The sequence below is a fragment of the Lissotriton vulgaris genome, chromosome 8, assembly GCF_964263255.1.
Source record: "Lissotriton vulgaris chromosome 8, aLisVul1.2, whole genome shotgun sequence".
Taxonomy (NCBI): Eukaryota; Metazoa; Chordata; class Amphibia; order Caudata; family Salamandridae; genus Lissotriton; species Lissotriton vulgaris.
Window position 1 is genome coordinate 298,348,070 of NC_141696.1, and position 16,720 is coordinate 298,364,789.

The 16,720-nt window shown below is 47.5% G+C and overlaps 1 protein-coding gene across 2 annotated transcripts in view; it reads right to left on the minus strand.

Moving 5' to 3' along the window:
* Nucleotides 1-16,720, minus strand: part of ROBO1 (roundabout guidance receptor 1) — a 1,555,637-nt gene that overhangs the window by 465,243 nt on the left and 1,073,674 nt on the right. The window contains exon 1 of one of the 2 annotated variants that reach the window (XM_086934075.1): nucleotides 5,390-6,516. The exons of the other annotated variant lie outside the window; for it this stretch is intronic. Coding sequence (XP_086790201.1) covers nucleotides 5,390-5,447 — 58 coding nt within the window. The 5' untranslated portion in view covers nucleotides 5,448-6,516. Of the gene's footprint in view, nucleotides 1-5,389; nucleotides 6,517-16,720 lie in introns of those variants that run through there. 2 annotated transcript variants of the gene reach the window in all.

Sequence of the window (16,720 nt, forward strand, 5' to 3'; positions counted from 1 at the left end):
TATTTCGAAGAGGTGCCCAACATCCGGTGTGGTGATTTGCCTTTGTGATGTAAGGGGCGGCCTTAGGCATGTGCAAGCTGTGCACCTGCACAGGGCCACCAAACCCCAGGGGCCACCACGCCAATATATATCCTTAATATAATAATCCTCTGAGGATGGATACATATTTGTGTGGCGGCCCCTGGCAGGGATTTGGCGGCCTCCGGCTCTGTCCCACTTTCAAACACCCTGACCCCCCTCTTCACTGGCATCCGCACTCCGCCCCGCCCAGACACCCTCTTCCGGGGCCCCCTACCTACGCTCCCTGCCCAGGGCCCCCATGAACCTAGAGCCGCCCCTCGTAATATGCATCCTTTGGAAACAGAACAAAATGGGAGACAGAGTCACAAAAAGTTGTACGGTCAACTAATATGCAGCACAGTCCTTCTTTGACAGACAAAGCCATGTTTATTTAAATATTGTGTTGGTTTTGTGGTTCTGTCAAGTGCTACATTTCCCTGCTGTGGTGACTTAAGAGCATTTTGAAGATGTTGGTACTAAGCAGTGAGTCACCAAAAGAGAGTTTAGGTGTCAAGCGCACCTCTTGGGAACCAAGCAGTGCTGAGGTTTGCTTCTATTGATTAGAACTGTCCCAAGCCTGAAGGAACAATGTGAAGGCATGGCGTGAGTGGATTCACAATTTCTGTCACATGTGATGAAGTCAGCAAGTGGCCTAAAGCCAGTGACAGGCGTCTGATTGGCAAGATGAGCCATGGCAACCAATGGGATCTGCAGTACTTCCTGGAATAGGATTGGGTGGTCTCGGGAGCCTTGAATGATGGAAGCTAAGCTAACTACATTCTTGGAGGAAGAGGTGTGTTTTCCATACTCAAAAAAATATAAGAGAGGGCTACACATGTGCTATAGTGTCCACCTAGGGAGGGTATTTTTCAAACAGCACATTTGCTGTTGCAGAATACCCATAGTTATTAACCAACCAAATCATTGTTGTCATCCAATTAGTTAGATAATGGTTCATTTGACCAAGGATTCGACCATTCACTTGTTCACACTGATAGTAACCATGTGCACACAGTTATCAGATTGCAAAGGCTTACTAGTGCATGTTGCTTCACGCAGCCAACATCAAAAAAGGTCATCTCCTTTAACCTCCACTACCTGGAGTATTTTTACTTAGTGACTGAAGTAGAATCAAGTGGTTAAAGGCACCTGCGCATTTTAACACACACACTTCGCATTTCACTGAAGCCTATTACTTCCTTTCAGAGCTATACACAGTGTTTATGACAAAATGATACAATGTTGCAATCTAGAGGAGCAAAACCCAATATCGTGTCAATACTTTGTTGCAGATGGAGACATACATGCCAACAGTACCATACAGCATCTCATAAGAAGCCAAATCTACAGACTGAATATGTGGTGAGTGTGAAATTGATGGAGGGGAGCCCATTTGTCCTCCGACCAACCACACAACAGATGAACCGGAGAGATGGCAAGGTGTAGCAGAATTGTTTTACACGTATATTACTTAAAGGGCAGACTCCATGATCGACTTAGGGAGCGCAATGTCTGATGGGGTATATCAGCTCTGGAAGTATGGACCTCACACCAACGTCTTAGCTAGGGGGGAAGGATGAGACACATGCACATAACCAGAAAAATCTTGGCCTAAACTGTACAAATTCCCCTATTTCCCACACCCACTTAGAGCGATTGATGTTCTAGGGGAGAATATCGGAGATAGGCGATGCTTCAAAAAAGTTCTATAAGACCTGGTTCTATATGAACAATGTCATGTTCCAAGTCATGGGCTTGACATACAATATCATTATACATACAGAAACTTTTATGTATCTATGTAGGGCCCATCTGGTCAAGTCCAATCATCCTTGAAAGAACCCTTTATAGCATGCAACCAATGCAGTCTGATGTAGGGACGCTAACAGATAATACAGTATATATTATCAATCATGCGCCATCAGACTGGTGAGGAAGTAGTGCAAAAAAAAGAAGCCACAGGACTTCTTCATTTATACACCTAGGATCTGAAACAACACTCATTACCATCAGAATTGCCCCCTCCATTCTCCAATTCAGGAAGCGGCTGAAGACACACCTCTTTAAAAAACACTGCATGACAACAAAGCAACCATAACCTTCCACACTTTCAGGCCCCAGTTACCCCTTGTTGACTCTCCACCTGCCTTTGATGCTGTATTGCATTATAATGTTTTTGTGGTAGGTTTCAGAATACGACACATACATACACACAGACACATTTTTCACACTCCAGCATCATCACATCATATGATAACGCATTTTGAACTTCTAATGTTGGTACAGGTCTGTGCTTGAAATTCCATATCTGTTGGCGTATAAACCCCTCAGCACTGACCAGAAAACATGGCAGGCAGGACCATTGCATGTTCATTCATTGTAATCAGTGCATCCGATTTTCCACCTCATTTCAGAGAAAAAGAATGTTAACATCCAAAGCCACACTTTTGACTACCTTCTTTTGTGGGATATTTTAGAATGGCGTGTCATATTTATTTATTTATTTATTTATTGACATTTGTAGAGCGCGGCGAATACCCGTGGGCGTCTCGGCGCTAGTTAAGGGATGGATCAGCAACTGGGGTAAAGAAGATATACAAGGCTATTGGTCAAAAAACCACGTCTTTAGCTGTTTGCGGAATGTGAACAGGGAGGGACTTGCTCGGATATGTGCAGGAAGGGTGATCTAGATGCTGAAACCATGCACGTGCTACGCAATGTGTTTTTTGTACTTGTGTGTGTTACGGTACAAGAGTTTCAAACTGAAAAAAATGTACAAAGCAACCAGATATTGACACATACAACAGTAATGCAGTTTGGGCTGCATATACAAAATATGGCTATGAATTGGGGGATAGTGGATGAGACAAGACGTTAATGGTGGAACAAGTACCTGAAAAACAGGCTTCTAAAGGGTTGCCCGCAATGCCAGAGGAAGGAGAGGGCAGACTATGTGTACCATGTGGGTGGACTTGTTGCAACGTTGTGGGAAGATAAAATCCTAAGATTTTTGAGGTGGCATCACCCAGGGTGGGTCTAAATTATGAAAATAGGATTTGATGTTTCCCTTAAATATTTGCAGAGTGGAAGATGCTCTGCATTTTGCAGAATGTGTGTTCGAGAGTGGGTGTGGGGGCGGGTTAGGCAGAGTGACAGAAGCGAAATGGGGTGAAGGATGACCTGTGTACAAGAAGAGGGTGCAAGCTGGTAGGGTCCAAGATCTGGTAGGAAAGAAAAAAAAATGATAGTTTGTTAGCAAAGTAGGGCAAGCTTAGACCATGGCCTTGAAGACCCATGTGAGGAGGTTAAAGTGAGCTGTATGTAGCAGGGGCATGCCAAGGCAAAGTTATGAAGCAACATTGCCAACAATGGCCTGGCTCCTGATGAAAATGGTGGGAGGAAGTGAATCTCTGCATGCTGCAAAGACCCACCAGCTCTTTATTAAGAGCTAACCCCAGTATCAAGGGCAAAGACCCTACCACGCTTTTCTCAATGTATCTCACCCACACCACACTGATAAAACAAACTGGATTACATGCATCTGTGTTTGTTGCACTTATTTGAGAGGGGCATGTCTTTGACTGACGAATCACGGTAAAGTGACACGGCCTATAAATTGCTAAATTATCAGGTGTGTTTGCTTAGAATCTCTCAAGCAAAACAGCTGGTGTTTCCACAGCTTGAATCAGCATACTCGCAGCTTCTAAGAAGTAATATCAGGAGAACAGATATTAGCCTCTGTGCATTATGTGGCATTCCATTGGAATTCTATCTTTCCTGCAAGGCAAACATGATGTATGGGAGGAATTAGGAGTCAGATATTGGCATTTTACAAGAGACTCCTGTTACAGCTCCTGAGGGCGCGCGGAGACAGCAGAACGCCAGCAACGGTGACCTCCTGAGGGCCTGCATACATTACATCTCAACAGGTCAAAGGTCACTCAGCCTGTAGGACACTGGGAAAAAAAAGCTGCAGATGATTTGGGAGATAGCTAGCTAGATAAACACAGAAAGAGGAAGCGACGGGTGCCGGGAGGGGGTCACGCAGGACACAATGATTTACCACCCATCACCACTCTGCAATGGGGCAATTATGCCCCTCTCGCTAATGTCATCTTCAAAGCAGGCTTCTAGCATTCAGCCATCTTCCCGAGTGATTTCCTTCCCATGTGTCCTTTCAGGGAAAGACCCCCATTATCTACGCTTCCCAGAGGCAGGCGGCTTCGCACGGTGTAGGAAGGGGGAGATTTCCTGCCATCTTCCTGCATAAAATAGGCTTTAATTACAACCTTAGGAAACATGAAAGAACTGCTGAACGGGCTGCCGGAGCCCCAGACTCAGCTCCCAGCAGACACGACCTCGCGGGAAATCAAAGCTGAGCTGTCGCGTCCCCCTCCCACCAACCCCCCCCCCCCCCCCCCCCTCCCAAGACACGCGCAAAGCGTAAGTGCTGATAGGCAATAAGGGGCATTGTCTGTGAGTAAAGCCCCCCCCCCCCCCCCTTGATCTCGCTGGAGCCTTCTAGAGTTGGGGCGTTGTATAGAAAACGTGTTGATATAGCGCTTCCATTGCTCGTGCTAGGCCCGAAGCACTTAAGCGTGTCTACCTCTCTGCTACAAACATCCGAGACCCCGCCAGTAAACCTAGTCAAATTCGCCATGCCACTTCACACACAGGAATGTTCATGCAGTGTTGACATTTAAAAGGTGATCCAAGCATTTCCCATGACAAACCGTGTTATCTGTGACCACATCTGCAAAGCTGAGTGTGTAAGCAGTGCACTTCATAAATAGGGTATCTAGGCATAGCCAGACTTTAATGTGAATCTTCCACTGAATCCAATAGCCCGCTTTCCACTTCCCACCTAGGCTTCTTTTAATTTCGGGATCACGAGGTCGTGTTCCTTGCCCATCCCATTGCTAAAAGTCTGTATAAAGGGCCCGGCCAACTTAGCGCTTCATTAGCCTGGTTATTCACGTGACGGCCCCCGAGAGACCTCTTCTTTAGTTCTGGAACACTGCAAAGTAATCTGTAATTAACAGCACCCCGTGGGGTGCCTCGGCTGTGTGGTCCCAATCGGTTCCCAAAACAGGCACGCACACTACTTTACAGACCTTAAGTGTCCCTGACTGCTGTGCGCAGTCGCCACTTTAACACATTATGAATTATCGCCACTTTAACACATTATGAATTATAAGGCCTACGTTGAATTAAGCTTCAGAAAGTGCTAAGAAGCGGGCATCAAGTAGCACTGGCAGTCAACGGTTAAAATCTGAGCAATCTCGACAGTTAAATATTTAAATTTGAGCATTCGCTACTGCGTTCTTACCAGAGGAGGTCCATATCATTCCACACAGAAGGCAGAAGTGCAGGAACTCCGCGAGCATTGTAGTCAGGTAGCGCCCGCGAACAGTCTCATGCCGGAGAAAGCTGCCGCCCTACGCCCCGGACCGCGGTCCCTCCTGCGGGATGGGAGCGGGCGGCGCGCCGGGCACCAGGCGGACCGGTGCTCTGCCCGCCGCCGGAGATGCGCATCAGCTTCTGGGAGGCCGGCGGTGGTGGGAGCTCCCCTCCTGGGTGAGCGGGGCAAGGAAACAACGCTCAGATGCTGCACAGGGCTCCTCCACGAGCGTCTCTGGCTTAGCCCGGGCGGCACTTCCCCACCCTGTGCCGGAAAGTGCCTGCCGGGTGACCTGCAGCAGCGACAGGCCGGCACATTGGCCAGCAAGAGGGGCGCTCTCCTTCCCACGAGGTGCCGGGGGCTCCCGGTGCGGTGGTCTGGCTGCTCCCCACTAAGTGGCCGGCACAGAAAGTGCCCCGGGTCCCTGTGAGTACCACTGACGGGCGCTGAGAGGATCCGAGCCGGGAGCGCGTCCTGCCTCCTCCAGTGCCACTGCACACGCCTGCCACAAAGAGCGCCTGCACACGAGTATCACTTGCACGAGTATCAGTGCACGTCGAGGCGCTGCTCGGGGGAGCTTGATCCTTTGAAGGGACTCTTCTCCTCCTCCAGTGGTCCTCCGGCAGGTCAGGGCTGGGATACACAGCCAGCGGTGCCTCCACACAGTGCGCACGGACCCACCTCGGGCATCCCCGGGTGACACAGGGAACCAGAGAGGCTAGCTGCGGCCGGGGAGGAGGCGACGAGCCCGGCCGGGGATGCAGGCGTGAGGGGAAGGGATAAGCAGCAGCGACCGGCGGCGGGTGGGGAGGAGGGGAGGCAGCAAGCCCAAATTTGCAGCACACAGGGAGGGAAACTTCGCCCAGTAAGTGATCGGCGTGGGGAAGACAGGGGGCGGGGGTGTGGGTTTGAAGTTGCTGCGAGCTGGGAGGGAACCTCTGCACTCGCAAGAATCAGCATACACAGGAGGAGGGCGGGGGGCAGAGCTGGGGGTTGCACGGATCCTGAAAAGTCTTCGCCAGTGGCAGTCTCCAGGACAAAAGGGGGAAGGGACCGAGGCAGACAGACTGCACGTAGAGACAGAGGAGCGAGCGGCAGTGGGAGGGTGTGTGCCACCGGTGGACGCGAGCACCTTTGCTTATTTTTAACAGCATGACAACAAACACGCTTGAAAAGACTGTCTTTTATATCATTTGTGAGAACACCTTTTTGGTTCCTTAAACCAGGGGTGATAACAGGCTTTTTTCGGGTGATGTTCACTCAGGAGGGAGACCCACGCAATAAGCGTGAGTGCTGAAAACCAGTTACACAAACACGGCACCCTGCCACGACAGGCGCTAGAACATAACATATTATCACCAGCCTGGTACCGCGAGCCTGCTTCAATTCAGCACTCAATGCCTCTTTGTTATCGCCCCCCCTCCGCGGAAGCTGAGTGGTGTGGTGTGAAGCGGGCGGCCAGATCACAACCGGGCCCTTTTATGTGCAGGTAACTCGCCCAGCCACGCAGCATGCGCCTTAACCGAGTGACTTACCTCCTTACGGGACTGGGGCCTGTGACATGTTGAGATAAACTTCGCAGCTGACGTGAACCTCTTGAGCTATCAGACTAGAATTGAGACCTGTTGAGTTTGGGCACTCAACTTTCTGCAATAGGCGCGTTAAGCATCCTACCTAGCAGGCTCTTGAAATAAATCCAAAATGCATCAAAAGTAGTGCCCCGAAGAGCGGGAAAATGTAATGCTTGCTAAAATCAGGGCTAATCAGTGAATACTTCTGTCGGCCGTTTCACCTCGCGGACTTCCTGCCATGAGGGACACCGTGCAGCCAAATGCTCGGAAAACAATAGGGAATTTAAAGGGGGGAGGGGCTGGAGTGGGGGCGGAGTGCACAAGCGTAGCTTTCATTGACTCTCACAGAACTCAGTTTTATGTTCTCGAAGAACACCCAGCTCCCCTTCCAAGTGCCAAGAAACGTGTTACCATGTTCCACAGTTGTGTTTTTTTCCTTTGTTGTTGCAGTGAGCGCCACGGTAGGTACTGGAGAGGCGAACAGGCGCTGACTCACTAAGAGTGGCAGGTCCTCGTGAAACACAAGACGGTCACAGCTCCAGGGATCTCCCACCTGGCTGTGAACAGCCCAGACAGCCCTGGGGGTTTCATTTTATGGTTTTGCATCCGGCACTTGTCACGTACATTTGTAACTGGAAATGCAAATCTGCACAGGGAGAGCACAGAGTGTGTTGTGTTGTAGAGAGTCAGGCCTGACTGACTCACACCAGAATGAGGCCAGCTTGAAGCCCTAGCTCCTAGCAGTGCGATCCCTCCTCAAAGCAGGGTGCGCTCCAGCAGGGAACGGTGAAGTACACAGCCTTCAGTGGTGGCAGAGACGTTTTAAGGCATGGGCAAAGTGGGCTCTGGCCCTGGACCCCAGCCTTTCAGGGGCCCCCTGATGGAACCAGCTCTGTTCTGCAGAGAGAATTGCCCTGAATCCCTTTATTTTTTATTTTATTTTATTTTATTTGAGATTTTTATTGCGCAACAATTACCCGTGGGTGTCTCGGCGCATGTGGTTAATCAGATAAGGACCAGATACACACCGGCTTACTGGTCGAATAGCCATGTTTTAAGGAGCTTACGGAAACCTACCAAGTTGGGGGCGGTTTTAATGATGAGAGGGATGGTGTTCCATAGCTTGGGTGTAGCTACCATGAAGCGCCTATCTCCCCAGGTCACTGTTTTAGTTCGAGGGACTGGGAGCATGCATGTATTTGCAGATCTGAGCTGTCTTTTTGGAGTGTACAGTTTAAAGGCCTCTCTCAGAAACCTGGGTCCTGTATTATGTATGGCTTTGTAGGCAATACATAATGCCTTAAATTTGATGCGGTTTTCCACTTTTAGCCAGTGAAGCTGTCGAATTGCTGTGGTTGTCGGATGGCGTCGGGGGATACCAAGCAGAATTCTGGCTGCCGCATTCTGTATAGACTGAAGTTTCATTAGGACTTGTTTTTGAGTATTCAGAAAGAGGGCATTCCCATAGTCCATCTTCGAGAATACCAGAGTTGTAATGAGGGTTTTCCCTGCTGATACTGGGAGATAGGGCATGAGTTTCCTTATTTTCTTCAGGACATAAAAGGCAGATGATACTACCTTGTTTACATGATGATTGAAAACCAGTTTACTGTCAAAGATGACTCCCAGGTTTCTGACCTTGGTAACTGGAACAGGCGGGGGACCCATCTGGCTGGGCCACCATATGGGTGACCATTCCGGGGATAGGCTGCCAAAGGTCATGACCTCGGTCTTATCTGAATTAAGTTTCAGACAATTTGTTGACATCCAAGCGCAAACGACCAGCATTGCTTCTTGAAATTTTGCTGCCACAACTGGACCATCTTTGTGCACTGCCAGGACTAGTTGGGTGTCGTCTGCGTAAGACGTCAGACGCAACCCATGAGTTTTTATTACCCTCGCTAAGTCCGCTACATAGATATTAAACAGCGTCGGACTTAGCGAGGAGCCCTGGGGGACCCCACATGGGATTGCGAAGACAGGAGAGTAAAAATTGCCCAACCTCACTGTCTGCGTGCGATTGTTCAAAAAAGATGAAATAAGGTCTCTTGCCACGTCGACAATCCCTAGGGCTGTGACACGGTCGATCAAGATTGCATGATCGACCGTGTCGAAGGCCGCGGACAGGTCCAAAAGTATAAGGACTGCTGCTCCTCCTTGGTCCATGATGGATCTAATTTCATCAGATGCTTTTATAAGTGCAGTCTCAGTCCCGTGGCCCTTTCTGAACCCAAACTGAGTATCGTCTAAAAGATTATGAGAGTCGACGAACTCAGAGAGTTGATGGTTCATTAAAGCTTCACAGACTTTTAATGATTGTTAAACAGATTGTTTTAAATACCGGTGTCTGTTCATTTATTTGTAATGTGTTTTGTGTGAGTGTCTATCTACACAGACATTTTTCACAGAAATCTTCCCTTTTTGTTACATGCAACATCATTAAAAAAAGTTTCTTTTAGATCTGTACAGGACCTCACATATATGAAATGACAGTGGGATCACAGAGATAATTTGCAGTAATATTAGTGAGCTGCTGCCCTGTTACAGTAATGGAAAACACATGAATGTTAGATCTGGACAAGTGTTTCCATGCACTGTCAGTTATCTGACCAAAGAGAACATGAAAGAGCTGAAATTGTATCATAAATTCTAAGCTATTATGAAAAGGGGCCCCCCAAAACACGTTTGGCCCATGGCTCCCAAATCCTTTAAGATGTCCCTGAGTGGCGGCTCTTCCGCTAAGGTGGAGTAGCATCGTCCCACTGCTCGTTGAGCAGTGAAAAATACAAATACAACTATAAGAACAAGAAGTTATTATTATTTTATTTTCCTTTGCGACTTCGGGCTGGGCAGGACTGGCTCGCAGCAGAGGGAGCAGGAGTGGTTTGCACTCCCTCTCTACATGCGCATGGCACTCTGATCAGCCCTCCAGGGCCGGCAAAACAGTCATGCGGAGTTAAGGGTGACCAGAATTTTTAAGCTAAAAACCGGGACATTTCACAAAAATAGAAGTACACGACGCCTGGGAACCCTAGCGTAGTTGGCATGTTCTCCATTGGGCTGTGTTGCACCGCCCCCTGGAGACCATGCTCAGCTTCCCCAGGCACTGCCGGAGCAGTTAAACAGGCTGCTCAGACCAATCACGATGCTGCTCCTGCAGCATTGTGATTGGCTTTGCAGAGTCGGAAGCCTGGGGGCTTCCGGTGCAGGCTGCCGGCAGCAGCTGGGAAGAAGACAAGAAGCTGGAGGAGAAGCATGCTGCGGCAAAGAAGGTTCGTAAAAAAAATTTCAGCCGCCTCCCCCGCCTCACCACCCCTGTTCAGAGGCAGCCGCCACTAACTACATCTAGAACCCAATTGTGGCATTTTGAATGCCCATCCAGCATTGTCTGCTACCGTCCATAATCGTTAGCTCCCCTTCCAACAGTGAGAGCTCTTTCACAACACAATTATAAGATTCCTCACAACTCATGAACTTCACCGCGCTCTCTTAAACAGGAATGGTGGCCTTTTCACAACAATGGTACTACCTCCCAGTTGTGTAAGCTCCTTCACAGAAGTGTGAGCTCTGTAGCTGGTGTGAACACTTCAAGCTAGTGTGAACACATTCACAGGAGTCTGAGCCCCTCTGCACCAGTGGCAGTTTCTGTCCCGCAGTTTGAGCTCCCTTTCAGACAGTGGAAGCTTATTCACCACAGGGATAACTTGTTTCACAAAGTGTAACATCAGGGCTTTAAGGGGGGTGAAAAAAGTGAGTTTGTTGGAAGGGGTCTAAAAGAATAATGTCCTATGTAATTATGGGCTACACGTAAACTACATTTCTGCAATTCCTTAGTGTGCCCAACCAGTATTTTGAACCTGTCTGAGCTTTCTGTTCTTGAATTCAGATATATAACATACACACAACAACTGACATACACCTAAGGCCAGCCAGGACTATTGGTTTTGTCAATGGTTGTTAGCTGTTTAAGATAAGAGTAACAGCAATGATTTTTTGGTACATTATATTGAAAATGTTTCCATTCTGAAGTTGTGAGAGTGTGACTTAAACATTACAGAGGCCTGTGCAAGGGGTAGTAATCTTTCAGTGTCTCAGTCACTCCTGTTATGTTCACTCCATGTTAGACATGTACACCCTTTTTTTCTCACCATATCACCTCCATCTGCATATCTTACACCTAATTTATTTCCTCTTCAGCACCCATGTATCGCTCCCTCCTGAATGTACTTCTTTGCAACTCTTTCTCTTCAACACCCTCAAACACCCAGTTCACTCACTCCCCGGTTAGCATTGCATTTACTTGTACTTCCGCCTTGTCAATATTTTGACATACACATTTGCTCAGAATCACAATTGCAATTGCAACTGGAATACATGACCACTGCTCTGTGCATTCTGCAGAGGCAGAAGCCAAATACTGGATGACCATGTATTCCGAACACGTTTTTGACCTACTCACACTTCTTTCAGCCTCATCTCATCAGGGCTTTAAGGGGGGTGAAAAAAGTGAGTTTGTTGGAAGGGGTCTAAAAGAATAATGTCCTATGTAATTATGGGCTACACGTAAACTACATTTCTGCAATTCCTTAGTGTGCCCAACCAGTATTTTGAACCTGTCTGAGCTTTCTGTTCTTGAATTCAGATATATAACATACACACAACAACTGACATACACCTAAAGCCAGCCAGGACTATTGGTTTTGTCAATGGTTGTTAGCTGTTTAAGATAAGAGTAACAGCATTGATTTTTTGGTACATTATATTGAAAATGTTTCCATTCTGAAGTTGTGAGAGTGTGACTTAAACATTACAGAGGCCTGTGCAAGGGGTAGTAATCTTTCAGTGTCTCAGTCACTCCTGTTATGTTCACTCCATGTTAGACATGTACACCCTTTTTTTCTCACCATATCACCTCCATCTGCATATCTTACACCTAATTTATTTCCTCTTCAGCACCCATGTATCGCTCCCTCCTGAATGTACTTCTTTGCAACTCTTTCTCTTCAACACCCTCAAACACCCAGTTCACTCACTCCCCGGTTAGCATTGCATTTACTTGTACTTCCACCTTGTCAATATTTTGACATACACATTTGCTCAGAATCACAATTGCAATTGCAACTGGAATACATGACCACTGCTCTGTGCATTCTGCAGAGGCAGAAGCCAAATACTGGATGACCATGTATTCCGAACACGTTTTTGACCTACTCACACTTCTTTCAGCCTCATCTCCAGAGCTCTCAATCATGGCCCGTTATGCACCTCTGGAAATGACTTAATTCAGAGTATGTACTGCACAAAAGTAATATGTTACACAAAAAAATACAGAAACACAACATCTTGGAAATAAATTAAACTTGGTGAATGCGAAATTAAGTCAAATGTGAAATATAAATAGGAACTAAATCGCTGCCAACCCTTACCTTAAAGTTGTTTACATTCATGGTTCCAAAATCAATCAGTGTTTTTGCCAATAAAGTTCACGGCATGAATATAGGGCCTGATAGGGACCTGTTTCAAGGTCCATTCTGAATTACTGCCAGGTCTCAAACCCAGAGGTGCCCAGCCCACTCAAAGCCCTGTGTAACATATTCCAGTATTGTGATTTCCTCCTCAGCAGTTTTTTGAAGCAGTACAAACATTTTCACTATGGCGTGAGTTGAGAAACTGCCTTTACAACGCAAACTGAGCTACACGGGCAGTTTCCCGACAAGCGGAATCACGCTTGCCTTAACCAAACATATGCCTTAACCAAGCATATGTGTGTTTAAGGCAGCGTGCGGTCTAGTGCGGTCTAGATGTGCGGGTGGGCGGGGAGAGGAACAGGAAGGATTTGGAGAAGAAGCTCTGGGACTCAGTTTGTAAGTGGGACTGAGGCTGGGTTTTCTGGAGGTGCAGTGGTGTAACAAAGGATCCTGCAGCCCGGCGGGGCTGGGGCCCGATCTTCCGGGGGCCCACTCAGCTCAGTACAATGGCCTGAGAGCTCCGGTGTGGGGCCCCTCCATGTACTTTGCAGGGGGGCCCAATTACCTGTTGTTACGAAACTGGGGAGCTGGAGTTAGTTTTTGGGGCTGGGTTTTGGAGGATTGGGGATAGTTTTTAGGGCGGGCCGGACTTAGGACTTCAGGGGTTGGTTGGATAGTTTTTAGGACTGTGGGCTGAGTTTTAGGGCTTACGGCCGGGCGGTGGGGTTGTTATCAGGAGTGGGGGGGTCAGTTTTAGGGCCCAGGGAGGGGCGGGGTGGGGTCAGGGTAGTTTATTGGGCTGGGGGCAAAGATTTAGGGTTCAGGGTGGGGGCTTGTGGTCAGGGTAGTTTTTAGGAGGTTGGGGCTGTGATTTAGGGGTCAGGTCAAGGTGGGAAGGGACAGTTTTTAGGGCAGGGGCAGTTTTAGGGCTGAGGGTGCTGGGGTCGGTATAGTTTTTTGGGTGATCTTTAGCACATATATTCCTTCCCCAATCATGCCTTTACAACAAAATTGCTTGGTAAAGGCATGCATGTTAAAGGAATGCATGGTTACGATACATTCATTATTGGGACCGCACTATTGAGGCACTCGCGGTTTAGCCATGCGTTCTTCTGCCATACAGCCGTGTGAGCTTCCTTCCTTTACTCTGTTCTCTTTCACAGTATTCCCTTCATGAGGTGAGAGTTCCTTCACATCAGGGTCAGCTTCACTATAGAGGTAGGATCTCAATCAGAACTGTGAACCCGTCATAGTAGTGTGCACACACTCCATGGGCCCAAATAGAAACATGTTTAATGTTTGCTTTTCTTTTTAGAATGTGAGATTTTTGAAAGCACTGACTCCAGAATCCCCAGTTTGATTCATGTCAGGCTTGGGTAGGTCACAGAGCTCTGCATATTTCTTTGATACTTATTTTTCATATTACAAACTCAGTGACAAAGAGTGACAGAATTTATTGAAACAAATTTGATTGTATAACCTACGTATTATTTATTTACTGATTTATAAAGGTGTTTTGTAAACTGTAGTATCCATCCTCACAGTTATTTCAAAGCACTAAGTTAGATTAGAGAAAGAACATCTGGGGCTTAAATCCATCATGCCAATAGGACTGCATGCTGCATACAGTGCCCTCTCTCTCCTCACCCTACTATTCACACACTGGTGAAAAAGGTACACTCATTAAATGAGGAACCTAGTTTTCTTGGCGGATCATGTTGAAGCAAGCAGTCAGTTCACAACTCCCCCCTACCAACCCCTCCTCCACAATGACAGCCAGGAACCATTACATGGTGGTTCAAGCACTACACCAGTGAGCACAGCAAAAGTGTTGGTATAATTATGAGACTGCAGGTGAGTCCATGCTACAAAGTGAAAAGTCTATTATTGCAGGGAATTGGATTTTTGATTGGGGGTGAAGACACTTCTCTAGCAACAACCACAATCATTGTCAAGGCGAACCATAACAGTCACTAAATTAACCTATGATCTGGTAACCCTCTGGTAGCTTAGCACAAAAGCAGTCAGGCTTAACTAAGAGGCAATGTGTTAAGTTTGTATGCAGCACTCAAAAAAGGCCACACAAATATAGAAAAGTAGTGTAGAATGTAATAAATATTTCGAGATCAAAAAACAAAAATCCATTTGGTACACCCGGAGATATGCAGATTTTAAGAGTTAGGTAACTATAACGCCTCAAAATACAAAGCGCCACTCACAGTCATCTGGTTGTGCTAGATCATGGGAAAGTAACACATTCAGGCTAACTGTGATGGAGCACGGGCCAAATAGAGGGACCACGGTGGTCCAGCTGAAAAATTTACCTTCACAAAGTTCAGTATGAAGAGTCCACTTCGTGGTGGAGGAGGCTGCGAGGAGTGGTGCAGATGGTTGTCAATTTAGTGCAAAGAGCAGGCTCGGCATTGTGGCTGGTCATTGGTGTAGTGGAAAGATCCTGTCAGGTGACAAGGACGGTCATTGCTTGAGTTTCGCTTTGGCTGTCCCCGCTGGCTGTCACAGCTGTAGTGAGATGTCCTGATCGCATGTAGCCAGTCGTCACTGGCAGTTGCTGCAATGCAAAGAGTGTGGTTCACCAGAGCTTTGCATTAGTAGTCTTCGTGGGTGGCAAGATTTTCACGCAAACTGGTTAATTTCTGGTCATGAAGAGCCAAAAACTTCAGGATTTTTTCCCTTTCTTTACAGGAGGAGCTCAAGTGATGCCAGCCAAGTGTCAAGGATCTGGGGAGGCACTCTTGGGGATCAGGAACTCACTCTAGCAGAGGCCAGGAGGGCTTAGGCAGGCCCAGTTGCAGGTCCAGACAAGTCCAGTGCTGCAGGCCAGCTGGATAGTATCAGGGAGGCCTCTGGCACTTGGTCAACCACCCTTCCCTTGGAGTCACTCTGGTAGCAGACAGGCCTCAAGCGACAGGAAAGGTCTTTGAGGTACAAAGCAGGCCTCAAGCAGCAGGGCAATCCTATGAAGTACATGGCAGTCCTTCTGGGGGTCCTCCGCAAGTCCATAAGTGAATTGAAGGGTTTATCTAAGGGGCCTATTTTAGTACCTGTTGCCAGAATTGAAGTGAGAGAATGTTCTAGACTTCCCCCCACATCTGGTTCTGGAATTTCATTTCTCCTCTTCCCAGGCTCCAAGAGGTCAAGAATGATATTGCACTGGTTCAAGTTCTTTGTCAGTGTGCTGAGGCAGGCCCTTTGAAATGTAATTCGGACAGGAAACAGCTCTGCCCCTCCTGTACTGGCAGGATGGCCCATCCTTCCAAAACCCTATTTTCCCTTTGTCTCACTGTCTACGAGGAATATACGAAGAGCAATTGCCAGCTACACCTAGTCACTGAATCCAGGACAAAGGCTGCAGACACCAAATGATTAGGACAAGAAAAGGCCAACTTTCTAAAAGTAGCATTTGTGACTTGACTTTACCATCAAAAAAGGGTTTAAATTAATATTCATTTGAGTGTAAACATGACATTTCAACCTGCTCACAATCAAAAGTTATCACTTATTAATTGTAATAAGGTGACCCATGGTTACCCTATGGGAGGAGTTGGCTTTGCAGTTGTAAAAAACGAAATTAGGAGTTTTTCAGTACCAGGAAATGCAAAACTTAAAAGTACATGTCCAACCTTTCAAATACACTGAACCCCGCCATTTAGGGAGTCTAAGTGTAGGGCCTCCCTTAGGGGTTACTTATATGTAAGGGTGGGCGGTAAACTCTGCTTTAACAGCGGAGGCCGCAGAGTTTTGGCCACTCCGTACTGCGCTTGGAGCACGGAGTCGGCAAAACCTCCGCCAGCCGCAGCATGGCGGAGGTTTTCTTGCACACTGCATAAGAAAAAACGAGAGCTAGACCACCTCCCGGCAAGATTTCTCAACGCAGACAGTCACTGCAGGTCAATACCGTTTGCATTGAGAAAGTTGCTGCTCGTATTGTGAGAGCTGCCACTCGAGTAGGAAATCTACTTGAGCAGCAGAAAGAAGCAGCGCTCTCTGGTGCACCACGTGGTGCAGTTTGTGCTGATTTCACAGCACAGGACAAGCTTGCGGTGCTAAAAATCAGCATGAGCAGCGCGATGGACCAAAATTCTGCAGCTTGCAGAATTCCACTGAATCGCACAAAGTTTTTAGGTAGCTCTGAGGAATTCCGCAGAGTAAAACCCAGCGAGTTCTGCCCACCCCTAACTTAGTGCATTAAAAGGAAGGTT